Genomic DNA, 19047 nt, shown 5'->3' on the forward strand with positions numbered 1-19047 from the left:
GGACGACTTCGAAGAAGCGGCGGAAGCGGACCTCGAGGACCTCGTACTATGCCTATCGGTCTATATAGTACTTTAGATACTTCGTTTATTGCTGAACGAGACGGAGCGACCACGCTATCGACCGAAGGCCTTCGAGGCCTTCGAGGCCTGCGCCGACTGCTTTAGCGCTATAGAAAATACGGTATTATCTACTATAGCAAGAGAGGCAAGGCAAAGGCAAGAGATAAGGTTACAACACAGCGCTAAGAAGGCGGAAATCGATAATTGGGCTTGAATACTCATAATTGGTATAAGACACGCTACAATAAGACGAGAACACGAGATTTACTGTCTTATCGATAATTCAACACTTATCGATAATTCAACGCGAGGTATTCAAGGCCTTAACAGGAGGACCTGCCTTTGTTTTTTTTTTCTCTCTCTCTCTCAATCTCCGTTTTTTTTTCGAATTTTCTGTTGGGAAAGTTCTTGCTAACAACTTCCTGCCTACTTTTTTTCGCTTTCATCAAGGTCTGAAAAGAGAAAAAAAAAACAGGTTGGAATCTGTCTGCTCACGTGATGTCGCAACAATCTCAGAGCAGTCTGAGCAAGCTTGGGCTTGAGCTTCGCCTCGCGATTCTCGATTATATATAGAAGCCCATGTACAGTATACAAAATTCCATGCTTTCCCTCTCTGATGGACAATATGAATGTCTTCTGTTCTGTTCTGTTCTCTACCGTTGTTCCTTCTTCTTCTTCTTCTTCGACCAAGCCGTTTCTTCTCTCTTCTGGCCTTGCTCTAATGCTTCACTTCCCTTCCCTTCCCTTCCCGTCATCATCTCCGCTACGCTGAGCCATTGCTCACTGAAACACCACCTTCCGCTTCCGATTCGACCTTCGCAGTACCGGACTCTCGACTTCATTCGAACGTATACCTTCCTGCGCTGGCGAGGTGGAAATATCGCTTTGCTTCTGATTATTCTGGGCTCCAGACTCGGAAGTCTACTTCTTGCCTGTCGCCACGGAATTCTCTGCAATGCTTGTCATTCGGAGGGCAGTAGGGCTTCTTCTTGGACTCGGCGCTCTGCTGGGTTGCGCGGAGCGGTTATGTGCCATGTGTGCTCGGACAAGGTGACCGGCTGCGAGAGCGGAACAGAGAGATAATTCTCCTGCGAGCACACCGGCTGCGACGATCTTTGCGAGTTGTTGTGCGTTGGCTCCGGGTGTGGTTGGATGTGCGCCACGAACGCCGAGCATGTCGAGCATAGCGGCTTGTGGCTCTAGGACGGTGCCACCGCCAAGAGTGCCGACCTCGATCGATGGCATTGATACGGAGATCTGCAGGTTTCCGTGCAAGCTGAATGCCAAGTCAGTATATAGTTGTTTGCGCAAGTGACGAGCACGACTTACTTCTTCATGACAGTAATGCAGTTACTGCTCTCCACGTTCTGCGCCGGGTCCTGGCCAGTTGCCAAGAATATCGCAGTCACGATATTGGAAGCATGAGCATTGAAACCACCTATGGATCCAGCCATGGCGGAACCAATGAAGTTCTTACTGACGTTAAGCTCCACAAGTGCGTCGACATTGGATTTGAGGACGGTCCGGACAACGTCGCCAGGGATGATAGCCTCGGCGACGACAGACTTGCCACGACCATCGATCCAGTTGATGGCAGCCGGCTTTTTGTCGGTGCAGTAGTTGCCAGAAACGGAGATGATGGCCATGTCGCTGAACCCGGCCTCCTTAGACATGACGTTCAGCGCCTGCTCAACACCTTTGGAGATCATGTTCATGCCCATGGCGTCACCGGTCGTCGTCTTGAATCGGACGTAGACGTACGTGCCAGCAATGGAGGACTTGAGTTGTTGCAGGCGAGCAAATCGGGAAGTAGAGTTGAAAGCATCCTTCATCACCTTTTGTCCTTCAACACTGTCAAGCCACACCTTTGCAGCAGCGGCGCGAGCAAGAGTCTCGAAGCCGATGCAAGGTCCACGGGTCATGCCATCACCGGTCAAGACTGTAACAGCTCCACCTCCAGCATTGATGGCCTTGCAACCACGACTTGTAGAAGCGACAAGCACACCTTCAGTCGTAGCCATGGGCAAGAAGTAGCTGCGGCCATCAATCGTGATCGGTCCAGCGACACCAAGAGGGAGTGGCAGATATCCGACGACATTCTCACAGCAGGCACCGTGAACGCGGTCGTAATCAAAGTGCTCATAAGGCAGCTTTGACTTCTCCAGTTTCGATGTCAGCTCCTTAGTACCTGGCGTGCGAGAGATCATGCCGCGGCGAATCTTTACAGCGCGAGTTTTGTCCTCTAAAGTCTTCTCGAGTGCATACCCAGGAATCTTGTTGCGCAATGCCAGGTCAATCAACTCCTCATCATTCAAGATTGGCGCTTGCTTGGCGGCAAGGATAGCCTCACATTCCTCCCTCGTACGCAATCTCGTGCCATCAAGCGCTTCTTGGTCAACAGCTGGAGGTTCTGGCTCCTCGGTCGGAATTGGCGGGATGGCATGGCCGTTCGCCTTTGGTGCATCTGCCCGAGCGGAGTCTTGTGCTGGCTCCTTGATAGTCCATCGTGCGGCATTAAAGAGATAGCCATTCAGCGCCAAGCTTATAGCAAGCAGAATAATAACCCACTTGCTCAGCACAGGATCCTCGAAGCTCTTCAGCAAGCTCTCGACAACTCTACCGCCAAGCGCCGAAAAAAGACCTCGTTGGTATTCGCCGTCAATGATTGTCCAATCTTGCGGTTCTGGGGTGGCATAGTGCACAGACGGATATTGCAGCTCGTACTTGATCGGCTGGAAGACCGTCACGCTCAGTGGCTGCTTGTTACGCTCGGCCTGAGAGAAAAGGAAGGCGAGGCCACTTCCAGCAACCTTGAATGGGTCCATCGGCGGCTGTGTAACCACAGAAGACAGCCCAGCTGTGGAGACTGGCGTATTGTGTCGGGTGCCGCGGAAAGGCATGCTGCAGAGGTTGGCGACATTGATCAAGATGAAGCCAGTAACCATAAGCACCTTGAAACGTGGAATGCTCCTTTCGCGAGCTTTCATGCCGAAGATGTTCACAGTGCTGGGAGAGACGATGTCGCCATTAGGCCAGTCATTGCTAGAGGCAACATTCTCAGCGACACGTCTGCTGACGCCCTCTTCCTCCAAGGCCTTCTTGATGGTTACGTGGCGCTTGATCCTGTTGATCTCGAGCTTGATGGTCAAGATTGCGGTGTAGAAAGTGAAGAGCAGGATACAGTCGAAGAAAAGTGTCCAGGCTGCCAAGAAGCAGAATTGTCGAAGGCCGCCTTGAATTCCAGAGAAGGCGCCTGCTGAAAGGATGGCAATTTCGATTGCGTAGTCGCGAATGATCTCGAAACCACGCTCTCGGATGGCCTGCTGTACTGCCTTCTGAATGGTGAAGGCTTCGCCGTTGCCGTTGCCGTTCTTGGCCTGGTAGGAAGCAGATAGCACAGCTTGAGTCAGCATAATGGGCTTCTCAAAGCCAACGGTAACGACCAAGAATGGCACGCCTTCTGACAGGAGAACGACATTCTCCGGCACGCCAAGCTTCAAGGTCACGACAATGCCGAAGAGGAAGGCGAAGGCAGAGCTGAAGAGGGTGGTGGTGCCAAGCCAAAAGTTGGATCCCATGCGGCGCATGCTCAGGAAGAGCGAGATGAACGTCAGGTACATTGATAGATAGCCCAGAGACATTATGACGATATCAAGAGTCTCGGCATTCTTGATCAAGTCCAGGAATGCGCTCCAAGAGTTTTGTGCCCATTCGACCATTCCATTCGAGTTGGGTGCAGTCTTGGCGGTTTTCATGAGCCACTTCTTGTGCTCGACCTCGTCGTCTGATCCGTCATCTTCGCGAACTGTGCCGGGCGGTGCCGGAATTTCTTGGACGGCCTCGAGAAATTTGGCGGTCTCGGCATATGGCATGGAGAATGCGAGATGCGAGTCGGAAGAGATGGTGGAGAGAATGTTTGCGCTCGAAGGCACGATCTCAGCAGCGCTGCCCTCTGGTAGCGCAATGTTCTTAGCCATTGGAACTGCTTTTGGCGAGTTGTTTCCAGCATCCAGAAACTCCAGCGTGACCAGCGAAAGCTCATCTTCGCGCGGGCGCTGCACCTTCGGGCGGCCATTCTCTTCAAGTTGCCATTTCCATGCCGTGTCCTCACCAAGATGTAATCGCCTGCTACCTTCCGAAAGTGACGCGAAATCGATCTTGTTCAGCGAGGCAAGTGAAGGCTGGAAGAAGCCTTGGTCCAGCAGATTGACGTAGAATGCGCTTCCGAGGATGGCGACCAAGGTGATGGTCCGTATGGGATGCGTACATGCTTTCAGCGACACGCTCTCGAGATATGGCGTGAGAAGGCTGGAATATGAACCCGGCTTGTTTGGATCTGTGATGTCGCGGTTTCGGCGCCACCTCGTGGGTAGGATGCTCTCCACGATCTCCAACATGTTGAATGGGTGTGGGAGAGGCAGGAATGGCGATTCGAGTCGGAGGTGAAGCGTACGCTACTCGAGCGATGGGACTACGCGTAGGTATGGGGGTATGGCTGCGAGGCTGCGGCGTGCCTTGCCTGTCCTAGGTTGCTATTGTGTGCTGCGGCCAGATTGCAAGCATTATTTCCTTTCTGGTCTGACTGCCCCAGTCCCCGACCACTCACGCCTTCCACGCTCCTTCACCCAGCTCTTTCACAAGCTCGGCGCGAGGATCGTGCAGCTCGCTATCGCTCCTCCCTGGTGGGGGATGTTCGTTGTGGCTCCAACCGGGAGCTATGGTATGCAGCAGAAGCTTGCGCTGATTCGAGAAAAATTTGCAGGTGTTCGCGCGCGGCACGTCACTCCCGCGGCGCAAAAGCTTCGCAGTCCTTGCGATTGTTCGCTGCAGCAGGACAAAGAAACAAGCAAGAGATGAATTGAGGAAAGAAGATCACAAAGAGAGCCTTTTCCCAAGCGGCCACGGAATATCGCACTATCGCCCCATCCAATGCTTGATGAAGGTTGTGGTATTCTAGCTCCCGCGCCACAATCGTACGAAGCGGTGACCGCCAACTTTTCTCCCGGCAAAATAGAATCGAGAATTGCGAACGCCTTTGGCTAGGAACACACCAATCAGACTCCTGAAACGACTCCCAGCGTCTCGTCTACGTATCTCCCTGCACTCCGCAACCGAATCTCTAGCGCCATATATCTACAGAATGGCATGACTAGGTAACGATCAGGAATGAACAGTCAGGCACATATCAGTAGAAATGGCCCTTGCCTCTTCGACAGGAGTCCTGCCAATTGCCCAGTCAATTTGCCATCTCCTGGTCAATCTGGTGAGTGCCTTGGCAGTGACATTATGTGCCTGATCGACAGAAATGAGGCGCAGAAGTTCTTGAGTGCTATTCTAGCGTTGCGCCGAGGAAGCAACGAACAAGTCCGTATATTATTGACAAATGGTGTCGATGCTATTGGTGTCTCAGCAATGGGATGTCACTTCACCTCACCGCGAGAACAATACACCTATCCTAACCTCTACATACATTGCGTAGGATGGCGTGGCGTGGCGTGGCGTGGCGTGGCGTGGCGTGGCGTGGCGCATGGCCAGGGAAGGGACACGACACGATACGACACGTCGTACGAGAAGTGGCTCAAGCTGCGCGATATTTTGGCTACGTACGGTGCGGGAACTGCCGAATGGTATACAGTATGTGCCCTCATGTCACACAAGTTACGTTACGACAGGCGCCTGTGCGAGGCTGCGACCTGGTCACGACATCATTCCAACATTCTCATCAATATCGCGATTCTGTGAAGTCCTACCTGATGTCATCGACCTTGGTGCGGGAGGCGAGTATCACGGTTGGATGTTGCTAGAAGGACTCCCAGCCTGTGGCCGTGCAGGTTCCGAGTCGACGCCCCTCTACCTCCGCCGCCTCAGTTACTACCATGCATCGGAGTGAATACGGAGCTGATTCCGAGACTCAAGGAGTCAATTCAGCTATCCTGCACCGCATGCCTGAGCTTCTGCGCCAGAGGTACGTCGTAGTTCGTCATCTCCCGAACAAAGTCCATATCAGGATTGAAGAGCATAACATGAAAGTGCTCAACAGCATGAACGCTTTTCAAGCTGCTCCAATTCCTAAACCACACCACGTCGTCCTTGCCAAAAGTCCGATCCACAAACTCCTGTATCAGCCTTCTCGTTTCCGGAGCCATGTCGCCAATCTCTGAAGCCGGATCCGAAAGCAGCTCAAACTTGGTCCATACTACAAGATGCACAATTCGCTCATCAATCCCATATGGCCAGTCGTTGTACAAAATCTTGATGTCGGCTGGATTCAGATGTCAGTATGCGGGCGGTCGACGACGTCTCCAACCCTTCTCATACCTGGATTCGAGAACGGTGGTCCCGAAGGACTGAGCTCCTCCCATTCAAGCCGCTCCTGCAGCACGAAATCCATAATGCTCCCATACTCGCGAATCAACTTCGAGCAATACTCTCGATACAATCTCAAGTCACTCGGCAGCCTTTGAAACAATTCCAGCCGATTCTCACGAATGAAGCGTTGAATTTCATCCCACGTCTGCCGCCGGTAGGCAGCGTCTGGAGTGCGCAAAGTTTCTTGGTCTTTGAGATCTTTGAAGGCATATCGAAGGAATTCCGGACATTCGTCTGCATGCTCATTTGGCGGGACGTTGACGTTCCAGAATTTTTGTACATGCTGTCTGCTGTCAGATCCGGTTGCATTTGTTGTTGGCAGTGACATTCTTCGGAGACAACCCAAGGGCAATAATATGGTCCGAGCAACGCTGCCTGCAAAACAGCTTCAATTATTCCCCGGATCTTCGCTCGAGTCTCTGTAGATCAACTGACACTTGCCCACGGTATCGTGATCTCTGCGAAGTATAGCTTCCCTCGCAATACCTCTTCGTAGACTGAATTGCCTGTAGTGACTCAACGGCCAGCGCCTTGGCCTGTGGACGCAGTCCGAGTCGACGACGAATCTCGCAGTGTCTCAGACCATAGACCCTTCGCGGAGCTAAGTGCGAACAAATCGGAGTCGTGCTGGTTAAAAGCACAACCCTGTCAGTCTCAATTTCGCATTTTGCTATTTTATGCCGAATCTTTCATCTCTTGCTGTGTGGCGTTCGGAAAGGATCATGGATTCTCTGGATCACCTTACTTTCAGCTGATCTGCGTAATAAGGAGCAGGATAGCAAGATCTGTAGTCTTGGTGAAGTCGGGATGGATGGCAGATAACACATGCATACGTATTGTGTTGTGTCGACTCGCGCGTCGCCTCAACGGTCGCCGGTCGGATCGCGGCTTCACTTCGTCGTTGTGCAAAGTGGTGGCAGCCCTGGTCCGATGGGAGATTGCAATGGTAACTCTAGGGGTGCATGACGCCCAGAAATAGCCAAAATGATGCCACCTACATCACGGGTAGGGCAAATTAGCCCGCATGCGTAGCGATGGGAACGGACGTTTGAGACCGGATTTCCTTCAGCCCTTTTGTCACGATCATATGCGTTCATCAGCGGTAATGGAAGGGAAGTGTGAGATTTTGCTTGTTGGACTCACCACCCCGAGGCGAGTCTGCGCTATATAATAGCAAGCGCCGTTCCTGTTCCTGCATGCAGATCTCACAAGGGCAGCCCTGAGTGGTTGGAGAGGGATTGGAAAGGGTATGGTCGGTGCTCGGTAGTCGGTTCTTGAACCACTCACTCTGAACCGCACATCAGCAAAGGGGCTTGGGGCCTCACGCTCTTTCGCCTGGGCCGCGCTTCGGGCTTGCGAGGCTGCATCTTCTTTCTCTGCCTGGCCTGGCACAGCACTAGTATTCTAGGTTTTCGTATTTGCTACATCTCCACGATATGCCATTGTCGATATACGGTCTCTACTGGTAGTGCCTAATACTTCTTGGCTCGCGACACATCGTAAACACCTCCACGCTGCACCACATTCCAGAAGGCAGATTCGAGTGGAAAGGGACAGGCGGAAGCGGAGGAGGTTGTCGCTGGGCATATTATTCCTCCTGAAACGAAGGGACCACACTTGGAATATACTCTTTCGAGGTCGCGACATACTACTACCTCACTCCAGTGTTACGCCTGCCACACCCAGCGCATGAGCACGACCGATCGATCGAGAGAACCTTCCGCGCGCCTCACTCACGCCTTCTCCTCGAATGTCACGAGCCGTCGGCACGGCTTCGCCATTGTCGCCGTTATCCATGACCAGCAACGATTCCTCCTTTGTCGGCCGATATGGCGGTAATGGCAGCGTGGGTAGTCCCGGAGGTCCGCTCGGAGGCACGGTGAACGACGCTCCATACAGCGGCGGGCCTTATGGCGCTGCGCGGCCACCGCAAACGTCACCGCCTTCGTCGCAACATCCAAGCGGCTCTACAGATATGTCGCGACCGTCAGCCAGTGGCTCCAGCAATCGTCCGCCGTCTTCCGCGAGCTCCATCGGCATGTCGAGCGATGGACGCATGGGTTTTGCGAAACCACCGAATCGAGATAGTTCCAGGAGTCAAATACCGCCCAACGCCGATGATGCCCTCTCGAGACACTATGCGACACTGAGGGAATATTTGGCGGACTCATTGCAGGACGAGAAGGGAAATCTCAAGCCGAACCGGGCGAGGGACAAGCTGCTTCGGCTGAGTGTCACGCAGTTCATGGAACTCAGCACTGATGTATACGACGAATTGATGAGAAGAGAGGACGACCGGTCAGGTCAGATACCAAACGTCCCGCGATTCCTCCTACCCAGGCAGAATTTCCACCCGAAGCGCAATCAGGCGCGGCAGAAGCTCAGTACGCTTCCGACCGAACGATTCAGGCAACTGGCGACGGATGTCTTTTATGAATTGGAACGACGAATACCACGATTCGTGGGAGCTGACATTGCGCGACCCCACAGCACAGCAAGCAATGCTAGCAGCAGAAGTCGAGCGCCTAGCCGAGGTGGCATGCGACCGCCTCCTGGACCCAATGGGTACCCATATCCTCCTGGCCCTGGAAGAGGAGGCCCGCCGCGGGGACCAATGTCGCCCTACGGTCCTGGTCCCAATGGTATGCCTCCTGGCCCGCGAAGACCAAGCGAAGCTGCGTCTCTTGGTCGGCCTCTTCCGAAGCATCTCCAGAGCAACACCATTGTCCCGAACAAAAGTACGATGGTTGAGGATGATGACATGGAGGATGACGAGGATGCTTTCGGCCTTGATCATGTTGGCTCAGGCCTCGGCCAGCGGTACAGCCGGAGTACCAGTGCGGAAACCAAGGAAAGGATGCATGCGCAGGAAGCTGAGATCACGGAACTGAAAGAAAGGATCGAGGCTCTGGAGGCCAAACTAACGGAAGCCAGCAAAGAGGCCGCGAGAAGTGTAACGCTTGATGCCGAGCGCAAGCAATGGACTGCGCAGCGAGAAGAGCTTGAGCAGAAGCACGTGGATGCGCAGTCACACAATACCACACTTCAGCGAGAGCTGGAGGTGCTGAAGTCGAAAGTACAAGATACCGACACCGACCGAGATCAACACGAGCAGAATATGCGCGATATGCGAGAACAGCTGGATGATGCCCAAGAGCAGCTCGCTGAGAAGCATAATGAAAATGGTCGGCTGGAGAAGCAGCTTCGAGAAGCTTCACAAGATAAAGCTGAGCTTCAGCAATTGCAGAGAGAAATCGAAGACTTGCGACGGCAGCTACAAGCAAACTCCAGCAAAGATGCGTGTGAGGACAAGATCGCGCAACTACAAGAGCAACTTGCCCAGCAGGAGAAGATCAACTCCCAAGTCCGCGAAGAAGCCATGAAGAACCTGCGCGAAATGCGCGAGCTCAGTCGGCAGAACGACGAGGCCATTGAGCAAGAAGAGAAGATGGCTGCCAAGATTGCGAAGCTTGAGAAAGAGAATGATGTGTGGAGACAGCGATATGCGAAAGTCAAGGCGCAGAACAAGCACCTACGAGCGTCCACCATGGGTCTTGGGCTGTCGACTGGACTGGACACCGGCAGTCTTGTGCGGCAAGAAGGCCTGATCTCCGAAGGCGGTCTCGTGCGCGATACAGAAGTCACCAGATTCCAACTTGCCGTGGACGAGCTGCTCAAGGTCGCTCGTGGTAACAGCACAGATGCAATGCTCGAGAGTGTGAAGGCCGTTGTGGTCAGTGTGCAATCCATCACTGCGGCTGTACGAACGGATGGGTATCCATCGCCTGGCCCTTCGCCTTCTGTCCCAGATATGAACATGCGGTCAGCGCCACCCAGCGTCGGCAAGATCCAAGCACGAGTCACCGGAACCGCAAACAGCCTCATCACCGCAACGAAACAACATGCCGCATCGCACGGACTGTCGCCCGTGGCACTGCTCGACGCTGCTGCAAGCAATCTCACCTCAGCTGTAGTCGAACTCATCAAAGCCGTCAAAATCCGACCCTCCACCAAAAACGAGCTCGCCGATATGGAAGACGCCGACGAACTCCACTCCTTCTACGACGCCAGCTTATCCCCCACCGGCAACACCCTCCAAATCCCCGTCCCCCAATTACCTCCCGCTCCCAGCTCCAATCCCTCAACCACAGAAAAGAAACCCAACACAGGCTGGTTCGGTTGGGCCGGGAAATGGGGTGACGGTAGTCCCGATGACGATTCACCATCATCACAACAACAAAAACAAAAACAACTCCCTCCTCTTCCTCAAGCTTCGCCTGCGAATGGCAATGTTGTGCAGCACAACCATTCTGCTTCTCTTCGATCTGTGGACAGTGGAAGTGATTACGATCCTTATCGATAGTGTCGGTATCCGTCTAGGGTCACTTTTGCGAAAACGGAACGGAGGTGAAATGGAAATGGAAATGGGGTTTGAAAAGGGAAAGGGAACGTGATGGGTTTATATATATACGTATACAACAACCAAGCAACCATCTGGTGGGAAAGTTTGGGGTGGGAAAGTTTGGGAAGGGAGTTTGGTCTTTTTTTTTGTTCTATTGTGTTCTTTGGATAAGGTAGTTTGGCGTTGGACATCTGCTCTTTTTTTTCAACTGGGAAATGGAGGATGCAGATTATCGAATGCGTAGTAAAGATACCCATCTCTGTGACAGATTGGATGGGATGGCAATGGACTCTCTCTCTCCCTTTTTTTTTCTGGTGGTGGGCTTTGGATATTACGCGAAGGGAACTTGAATATGCGCTGTGCTGCGCTACACCCTTTTTTTTTCTAGTGGAGCAGGCGAAATGGGGATCTGGGGGTCTGTGTCTGAGTCTGAGGGTTTTACGTTATCGTCAGTCATATCAATGAAATGGAATGGAATGGAATGGTAATATTTCAAAATTTTGAGGGAACTGGGGGGTTTTTTTTTCATCTTTACTTGCTTGTTTTTGTGAGTTGGGAAGTGGGGGGTGAGATGAATCTGGAGGGTTTTGGGCGCTGTTTACTCCCCTCGGAATGGGAACTGCAGGATTGTAGGGATGGAGGTGGTGTATAGTCGGTGGGTATGGAGGAAGAGACATGGGGGTTTGGGGAGAATGGTAAGTATTTTAACTTGGGTAAGTGAGTGAAAGAAAGGTCGGGGATCTCCGCTACTGGATGTATGTATTTCTTTTCTGCCTCGCCTGATGACTACTGGACTTCTGGCTGTTTTTTTTTGGACTTCCTTCATGGCTTGCTTGTCGTCCTGCTGCACGTTATTAGATCTAGATCCTCAGAGTGAGTGTGAATCTAGACACGGATCCGCAGACTTCCTTTTTCGGATTTCTGCGACTGGGTCGTGGATCTTGATGATGGTCGATTAGTAGGTCGTAGATTGTGCAATCGATGCCGATTCACTGCAGCTAGGTAGGAGTTAGTATGTGAATTCATGAGACTTCCGAGTTGACGTTCTTGATCGCAAGTCGCCGCCAAGGCAGGTCCGGATGAATGTGGCGTGGGTGGAGGGAGAGGAGGTGCGGTCAGCTCCGACTTGGCAATGATGTTCCTTCACTGTAATCGATGCCTTCCATTCTCCCTGCTACAGTTCACGCAGCTGTGCAGTATGATATATTGATCGGTAATCGGAATAGAAGGTCTGTGTGTGGACAGCCGAAGCGACCGGGCAGAAAAAAAAGCAGACCCCCGACTTTCACAAAAACCTTTGCGCAGCATTCCCTTCCACCATTGGCCACCACCGCACCGCTTATCTCTGTCTGATTCCTTCGCTTCCACGCAGCCTTCTGTCACCATTCTCGAGCCGAGAACGTGGACGGGAATTCTACAGGCCAAGCTGAGCTGTCGCCCAGAAGGCTTGGACGCGTTCGCGGCAGATAAGCAACGCTCATCCCAGCAAGACGGCCAGCGGCCCTTCTTGATCGCATTTGCTTCAGGTACGTAAGGCTTCCGGGGCTTTCTTATCAGTTCAGTTGATCGCGGCCATGTGCGCCGGCGCGGTCCCGCAAGAAGGTACCGGGTTGCCACGTTGGCACTGTAGTCGTCATGAATTTCTTCATGTTCTTTGGTCTGACCCAGTACGACAACTCTGCCAACAACAGCGCGGAGGAAACTTCTTCGTGAAAAGCCGGACGTACAAAGCCGCCCGTAATGGCGTACCAACACGATGTCGAGAAGCATGGTGGCGTGGTGAATGCCGGCAGCGACTCCGACAGTCCACGGGAGAAGCGACAAGACAGTAGTTTCGTGTACGAGGATGGTGCGGTTCCAGGCGAAAGCTTCGAATGTGGCGACACCTTGTATGCGAAAATGCAGCGCGTAGCAGGAAGGCTGAAAATGGAGCAGCGAGGGATCGAGAGGGTGCCGGAAGATGAGCGAACGGATACTGGGGTTCGAGCGTTGTTGAATGTCTCGACTATGGTGAGACTGCCTGCCTCGAGACTGAATGAATGAGGCACTGACTTCGTCTTCGCAGTGGCTTTCCGCCAACATGGTCGTGTCTTCATTCGCCATTGGCATCCTTGCCAACAAGCTGTTCTATCTCGGTGTTGCCGATGCGATGCTGGTGTGCCTGTTCTTCAACTTGATCGGGATTACACCCGTATGCTTCTTCTCGTGCTTCGGCCCACCCTTTGGTCTGCGACAAATGGTCCTGTCCCGATTCTGGTTTGGCTGGTGGGGCGTAAAGCTCATCGCCATCTTCAACGTCCTGGCCTGTATCGGATGGTCTGCCGTGAATTCCATCGTCGGAGCACAACTGATCAACACCGTCAACAACGACGTTCCAGGCTTCGCCGGGATTTTGATCATTGCCTTCTGCACCTTCCTGGTTACCATGTTCGGCTACAAGGTCGTGCACGCTTACGAGTTCTGGTCTTGGCTGCCCGCTACGATCATTTTCCTGATAACTTTCGGCGTCTTCGCTCACAGCGGCGACTTTGTGAACATCTCATGGGAAACCGGCAAAGCTGAGGTGGGCTCCGTCCTCTCCTTCGGCGCCGTCATATATGGTTTCGCAACAGGCTGGACATCATACGCCGCTGACTACACCGTCTACCACCCAGCCACCCAATCCAAGAAGAAAGTCTTTTTCTGGACCTGGCTCGGCCTAATCGTCCCCCTCCTCTTCACCGAAATGCTCGGAATCGCCATCACAAGCGCAACCAGCACCAACGGAGGCGACAACCGGTACCAACACGGCTACGACCAATCCGGCACCGGCGGCCTCCTCGGCGCAGTCCTGATCTACCATCTCGGCACATGCGGAAACTTCTGCCTCGTAATCATGGCCTTGACAATAATCGCCAACAACTGTCCCAACATCTACTCCGTAGCCCTCACCGTCCAAGTCCTCTCCCGCTACGCCCAATGGGTCCCGCGATTCATCTGGACCGGCATCGGAACGGGCGTCTACATCGCCATCGCAATCCCGGGGTACAGCCACTTCGAAACCGTGTTGGAAAACTTCATGAACTTCATCGGCTACTGGCTCGCAATCTACGAAGGCATCTCCCTTTCCGAACACTTCGTTTTCAAACGCGGCTTTTCCGGGTATGATCCTGAACACTACGACCAACCGGACAAACTCCCACCCGGGATCGCGGCCATTGCTGCTTTCTGTTTCGGTGTCGCGGGCATGGTGACTGGAATGTCTCAAGCTTGGTTCGTGGGTCCTATCGCTCTGCACGCGGGCGAGGCGCCTTATGGTGGAGATGTTGGGTTCGAGCTTGGGTTTGCGTTTGCGGCGACTTCGTATTTGATTTTGAGACCGATTGAATTGAAGTTGTTTGGTAGATAACAAGGTGGGAGGTGAGATGTGATGTGAGGGTTGAAGATTTAGCGATACTATATGTAACTATGAAAAGTTTCATTGAAGTGCCCGAGGTTATGTCTCATTTCACTTCAATCCGTCGAAACTTCTTGTGCTTGCCTCTTAGGGTATGGATCGGCGCAGGTGGACTGCGTGTCTGGCAATTGTATAGCAATCTATGTTCCCTGTTTCTTGTCTGCTCACGCGTTGACAGCTCATCAATATCTGCCTTTTCGCTCATGCCGATGCAAACCTTCAGCCCGTAGAAGAACATGGAGGAAGAGTAAAATGCAGGAATTACCCATTTTCAGCAAAATTTGTGACTTTGAGCGTTATCTCACCTGAAACCTCATATCTTCTCTCATAGACATCATCAAAATCTCTATCCATCAAATTCACTCATTTAAACCACCTCTCCACCACCTCGATCCATCCCAGTTCACTGCTTAAGCAAAAGCTTCGCAGCAGCATAAATCCTCCCCGTGATAATGCCCACCCACTTCTTCGCAGCAACACCATCATGCGCCTCCAAAGCCTCCACCAGACCTGGAAACGTGGCTCCAGCATAACCTGTCCAGAGACCTGGCGCAAAGACAACATGCTTGAACCAGCTTCTGCTATCCAAGCCGGCTCCATGCAGGAATTGTCGCTCAAGGAATTTGTACTTTTGGTTCGTGGTCTTGATGGCTTCGTAGAGTTTCTGCTTCCGTTTACTTGAGACTGAGGGCTGGCTTATCAGCTCGACGAGCCTTTCGGCACTGGCGTCGAACTCGATTGAAGCGTCTTTGAAGTGGGCGATGGCTTCATCGATCTTCTCGAAAGGTTCTGAAAGGGTGGATAAGTCTAGCTTGCTATCCTGAGCAACAGCCTTGACGCTGTCGATGTACTTGGCAAGACCGATCGCATAGTCGGTGGCATTGAGTGGAACGATGGGCTCTTCGACAAGCTTTGCGACCAAGAGCAAGATGATCTTGGCAATGGTGACGTGGTACTGAAAGCCGACGTCGCCGTAGTTGTCCATCCAGTGGAAGCTGTCGTAGTTGCTGTGATAGTGATAGACGGCGTCTGTAGGTCCAGGGCTGAAGCCGACGTCGATAGACGAGATGCCAGCGAAGTCCTGAAAGGCGGTAAAGTCACTTCCTGAGCCCATAGTGCTGATATGACCATTCCAGAGGTCGCGGACTGTTTGGCCTTTGATCGTTTGGTTCGGAGACTGGACTTGTGATGTGACGTCGTATATTGCTTTATTCAACACCGGCGCAGCAGATGTTTTGAATCGTGGCCCGCTAGCACCAACATCGACGTTGACGTATGCGACAGTGGTCCCAGCCAGCCAAGGGAGGTATTCTTCAACCCACTCGGTGGAGCCGATGAGACCATATTCTTCGCCATCCCACGATGCGAAGACGATAGTCCTGTGCGGCTTCCAACCTGCAGCTAGAGCCTTACCGAAAGATCGAACGACCTCATTGAGAGATGCACTGCCTGAGTTCGGGTCGCCGGCGCCCCCAGCAATCCAAGCATCACGATGGTTACCGATGACAATCACTTCGTCGGAGATGGTACCATTAATGACTCCGATCACATTCCAGAGCGGTGTCGTAACATACTCCTGCTCGTTGTGCAGATTGATTGTGACAGATTCTGGCGAAGGACCAATGTTGTATTGAACGCCCTTGTACTCGAGACCGCCGCCCTGCCAGGAAGAGCCGAAAGAAGAGGCATTTGGTCCATGCCCATTCAAGGCCTTGAGAAGTGGCAGAGCTTCCTTGTACGAGATTGGAAGAGAGGGAATGTCTGGGATTTTGCCGTCTACTGGTTCGCGAGGAGCACCAGGCTTCGAAGGATAGCCAGGAGTGGTTGGATCACCCGGTGCCACGGCTGGAGAGGTGTTAGCAGATATCGGCACAAGTGTTCGACAGACTTACACAAATACTGGCAACTGCCCCGCTGGACGCTGCTGGGGTTTCTTGCTGGGCCATCTGGATAAGTCTTAAGACCATTCTCCTCGGTGATGTCGCCATCGTCGCCGGGATCGCTGTACATGACCACACCGATCATGCCAAGCTCTGATGCACGCTTGACCTTCAAGCCCCGGAAGATGTCACCATACTTGACGAGTGCGATTTTTCCCTTCAGATCAATGCCCGCGTTGACCAGATCTTCGTAGTCCTGATAAGACCCATAGTTTGCGAACACGAACTGCCCAGTGACATTGCCGCTCGCCGAATAGCCATGAAAGACTGGCACTCTGTCCGTCAAGTTGGTCGTCGGATCGTCTTCAAGGACATCTTCTTCCAAGGTCGCCTCGAAGTCGACCTGGCCATCCTTGAGCAGAGCAAGTCTATGGTCAAGGGGATAGTTGATGTAGACATCGTAGGCAACGACCTCCGCCGAGTGGACGCCAAACTCGATCCACTTGTCCTTTGTCCATTCAGCCTGGCTCAAGTTCTTGCCGGCAAGATGTGGTCCCGCTGTGTAATATTGGCTCCATTCCCGTGCCTTCTTTCCATCTGGTGTCTCCAACAGCGTCTTCTTCAGCTGCTCATAGCTGATCCCTTCGGACTCTGGCCATGCTTCGTGAAGCAGAATCTCCGCTGTAGCAAAGTGTTCGGTAGAAGCGTCCGTTCTGTGATCTCCAAGAAGTCCTGTATTTCCAGCGAGTGCAGCTCCGAGAAACACGACAGCAAGGGCAATAACGGCGCAGGTAAGAGCAATCGTACAAGCTCGGCGAACCTAGACGAACGTCAGATTGCACTCAAGCTTTCGACATCAATGTCAGTCAATGCTTCACTTACACGATTGTGAGGATATCGAGGCTCTCGCTCTTCTGCTGGCACGCTCTGAATGAGCGGCGTGCGCTCACTCGCCATGGTGAGAAGCTGCTTCTCGTCGTGCTTCTCTTCCATTGTCAGCTGCGACCTGGTCAGTAGCCAGGGTTGGACAAAGAAGGTCAGAACTCACCCACAATTTGATGGGAACCCATCATAGTGCTTTCAAAGCGGCCAACACTTTGCGTGATGTTGCGTGATGGCTTGGCCGTAGCCGCAGCTGTAGCTATCCTATCGCATATCTTCGCCTCACCGGGATGCGACGACAATGTCTCAGGCGGAGCTGCGGCCGGTGTATAGCCGAGCTCGGAGGAGGGCCTACCTCCATTCCTTGCATGCACCTTCCACCGGGCGAGGCTATTCGAGAATCCACTCCGGTTATTCGAGAATCCACGGACCCAGGGCCGCTCCGGTCTCGGTGAGACCATATCGCCAGTAACCCACACTATGGAACATCGTATAGTAACTTGTGGTGCCTGTGCTGGCTACTTGGTAAAATGGTGGTGTGGGAAAGATAAATTAAGTAAATAAGTTACCCTTCGACCTGATTACGCCTACGAGCTTATCTCTATTCCTAAGCCTACTAAGTTCTTTAAGGTAGGCGAAGGTAGTTATAAGAACTGCCCTACTAAGGAGTCTACTCGTCTTAGATAAGATATAGTTAAGCTCGTAGCTAGTAAGGATACTAATCGCCTATATATTAAGGTCGGTTAAAGAATGCAAAGCATATAAGGGAAAAGCAAGATGTGTATACTATACTAAAAGATACCTCTCTTAGGCGAAGGAATGCCTAGTAAGAATATAGGTAGCTAGGAAGGTAAAGGAAGCTAGAATTAACACCCTAAAACGATATATAACAAGCTAAGGCAGCTAGGTGCAGAAGCAACCTAGCTAAGTACTATAAAAGAGGTCTAGATAAGATAATAGATTCACATTTAGGGCCTTACTAGTATAAGAGAGTTACTAGCAACTAGGGAGACTAAGATACCTTAATATTATAGGAAAGGAAGTAGGGCAGATAAAGCTTAGTTAAATGTTAGTCTAAAGTAAGGAAAGACTAAAGGAAAACTTATAGGGAAATAATATAGATAAAACCTAATAAACATTGCAATATTACTAAATATTATATAGTACAATATTAATAAGAGTAAAGACAAGGTATAGAGGAGCTTCCTTTAAGCACTAGACCTGAAAGAACATTATATTATTGCAATCTAAGAGCCCTAGCTTAACCTATATATAAAGAGACTAGCAATAGTTAAAGACCTAAGATACTACCTAATTATCTACAACTAGGGAGCCCTAAGGACATGCATCTATATTAGTAAGGAGATAGATATAGAAACCTAGTAGGCTGTACTATAGGAGGATAGGGACCTAATATTAGTCTAAGTAGAGACATCCTAAGGTACACTCTAAGTCTACTATATATACAACCTACTACTAGACTTAAGAAGCAGTACCTAACTAAAAACCCTAGAAAGACTACCTAGGGTTATCTAGGGGAACACCTACTAAATCCTACTTAGGGATTTCAACCTCTACTACCCCCTCTAGGGCTTAGACTTTACCCTAGTACACTACTTCCTAGCAGGAAGACTAATTAATATATTAGAGAGGGAAGGAATAGAAATTGTTACCCTAAAGGGACTAATTACTTAGGAGGTAAGAGGAAGCGGTAGTATACTAGACCTATACTTTGCATTACGTTAGATTAGGAACGGGATTATAAGATATAGGGTTAACTAGGAACTAGAAGAATTATTAGACTACTTCCCGGTATAGATTGAGCTAAATGTCTAAGCCAATTAGGAAAGGGAACTAGAGGAGAAGCTTAACTAGAAAGGTGCCTAATAGGGCAGGATTAGGGAGGAAGTAGAAAGGGACCTAAAACTAGAGGAACTCTTAACAAAGCACCTACTAAGGCTAGAGGATATTAATAAGGTAGTAGAGGAACTAATAGGAATCCTAAAACAGGTAGCTAG

At 51.6% G+C, this 19047-nt stretch overlaps 5 protein-coding genes across 5 annotated transcripts; 2 read left to right on the top strand and 3 right to left on the bottom strand.

Annotated features, from left to right (window-relative positions):
* Window positions 1–543: 543 nt before the first annotated feature.
* Window positions 544–4494, bottom strand: MYCFIDRAFT_203708 (uncharacterized protein). Its single transcript, XM_007928664.1, has 2 exons — window positions 1390–4494; window positions 544–1336 (listed from the first exon to the last, which is right to left on the bottom strand). Exons 1-2 carry the CDS (start codon window positions 4455–4457, stop codon window positions 982–984), a joined length of 3423 nt encoding a protein of 1140 aa, XP_007926855.1. The 5' UTR covers window positions 4458–4494; the 3' UTR covers window positions 544–981.
* Window positions 4495–5984: 1490 nt separating this feature from the next.
* On the bottom strand, window positions 5985–6757 carry MYCFIDRAFT_85064 (uncharacterized protein; the record flags this gene model as incomplete). The annotated part of the gene is made up of 2 exons (XM_007928665.1): window positions 5985–6322; window positions 6379–6757. The coding sequence occupies 2 exons, from the start codon at window positions 6755–6757 to the stop codon at window positions 5985–5987; spliced, it is 717 nt and encodes a 238-aa protein (XP_007926856.1).
* Window positions 6758–8224: 1467 nt separating this feature from the next.
* MYCFIDRAFT_215388 (uncharacterized protein) lies at window positions 8225–11114 on the top strand (the record flags this gene model as incomplete). Its single annotated transcript, XM_007928666.1, has 1 exon — window positions 8225–11114. The coding sequence occupies one exon, from the start codon at window positions 8225–8227 to the stop codon at window positions 10790–10792; it is 2568 nt and encodes an 855-aa protein (XP_007926857.1). The 3' UTR covers window positions 10793–11114.
* A 1457-nt stretch (window positions 11115–12571) lies between these two features.
* On the top strand, window positions 12572–14219 carry MYCFIDRAFT_136627 (uncharacterized protein; the record flags this gene model as incomplete). The annotated part of the gene is made up of 2 exons (XM_007928667.1): window positions 12572–12811; window positions 12876–14219. The coding sequence occupies 2 exons, from the start codon at window positions 12572–12574 to the stop codon at window positions 14217–14219; spliced, it is 1584 nt and encodes a 527-aa protein (XP_007926858.1).
* A 312-nt stretch (window positions 14220–14531) lies between these two features.
* Window positions 14532–17291, bottom strand: MYCFIDRAFT_215389 (uncharacterized protein). Its single transcript, XM_007928668.1, has 4 exons — window positions 17196–17291; window positions 17030–17128; window positions 16232–16967; window positions 14532–16112 (listed from the first exon to the last, which is right to left on the bottom strand). The coding sequence occupies exons 2-4, from the start codon at window positions 17102–17104 to the stop codon at window positions 14671–14673; spliced, it is 2253 nt and encodes a 750-aa protein (XP_007926859.1). The 5' UTR covers window positions 17105–17128; window positions 17196–17291; the 3' UTR covers window positions 14532–14670.
* Window positions 17292–19047: the final 1756 nt, after the last annotated feature.

This window comes from Pseudocercospora fijiensis (assembly GCF_000340215.1).
Source record: "Pseudocercospora fijiensis CIRAD86 unplaced genomic scaffold MYCFIscaffold_4, whole genome shotgun sequence".
Lineage (NCBI taxonomy): Eukaryota > Fungi > Ascomycota > Dothideomycetes > Mycosphaerellales > Mycosphaerellaceae > Pseudocercospora > Pseudocercospora fijiensis.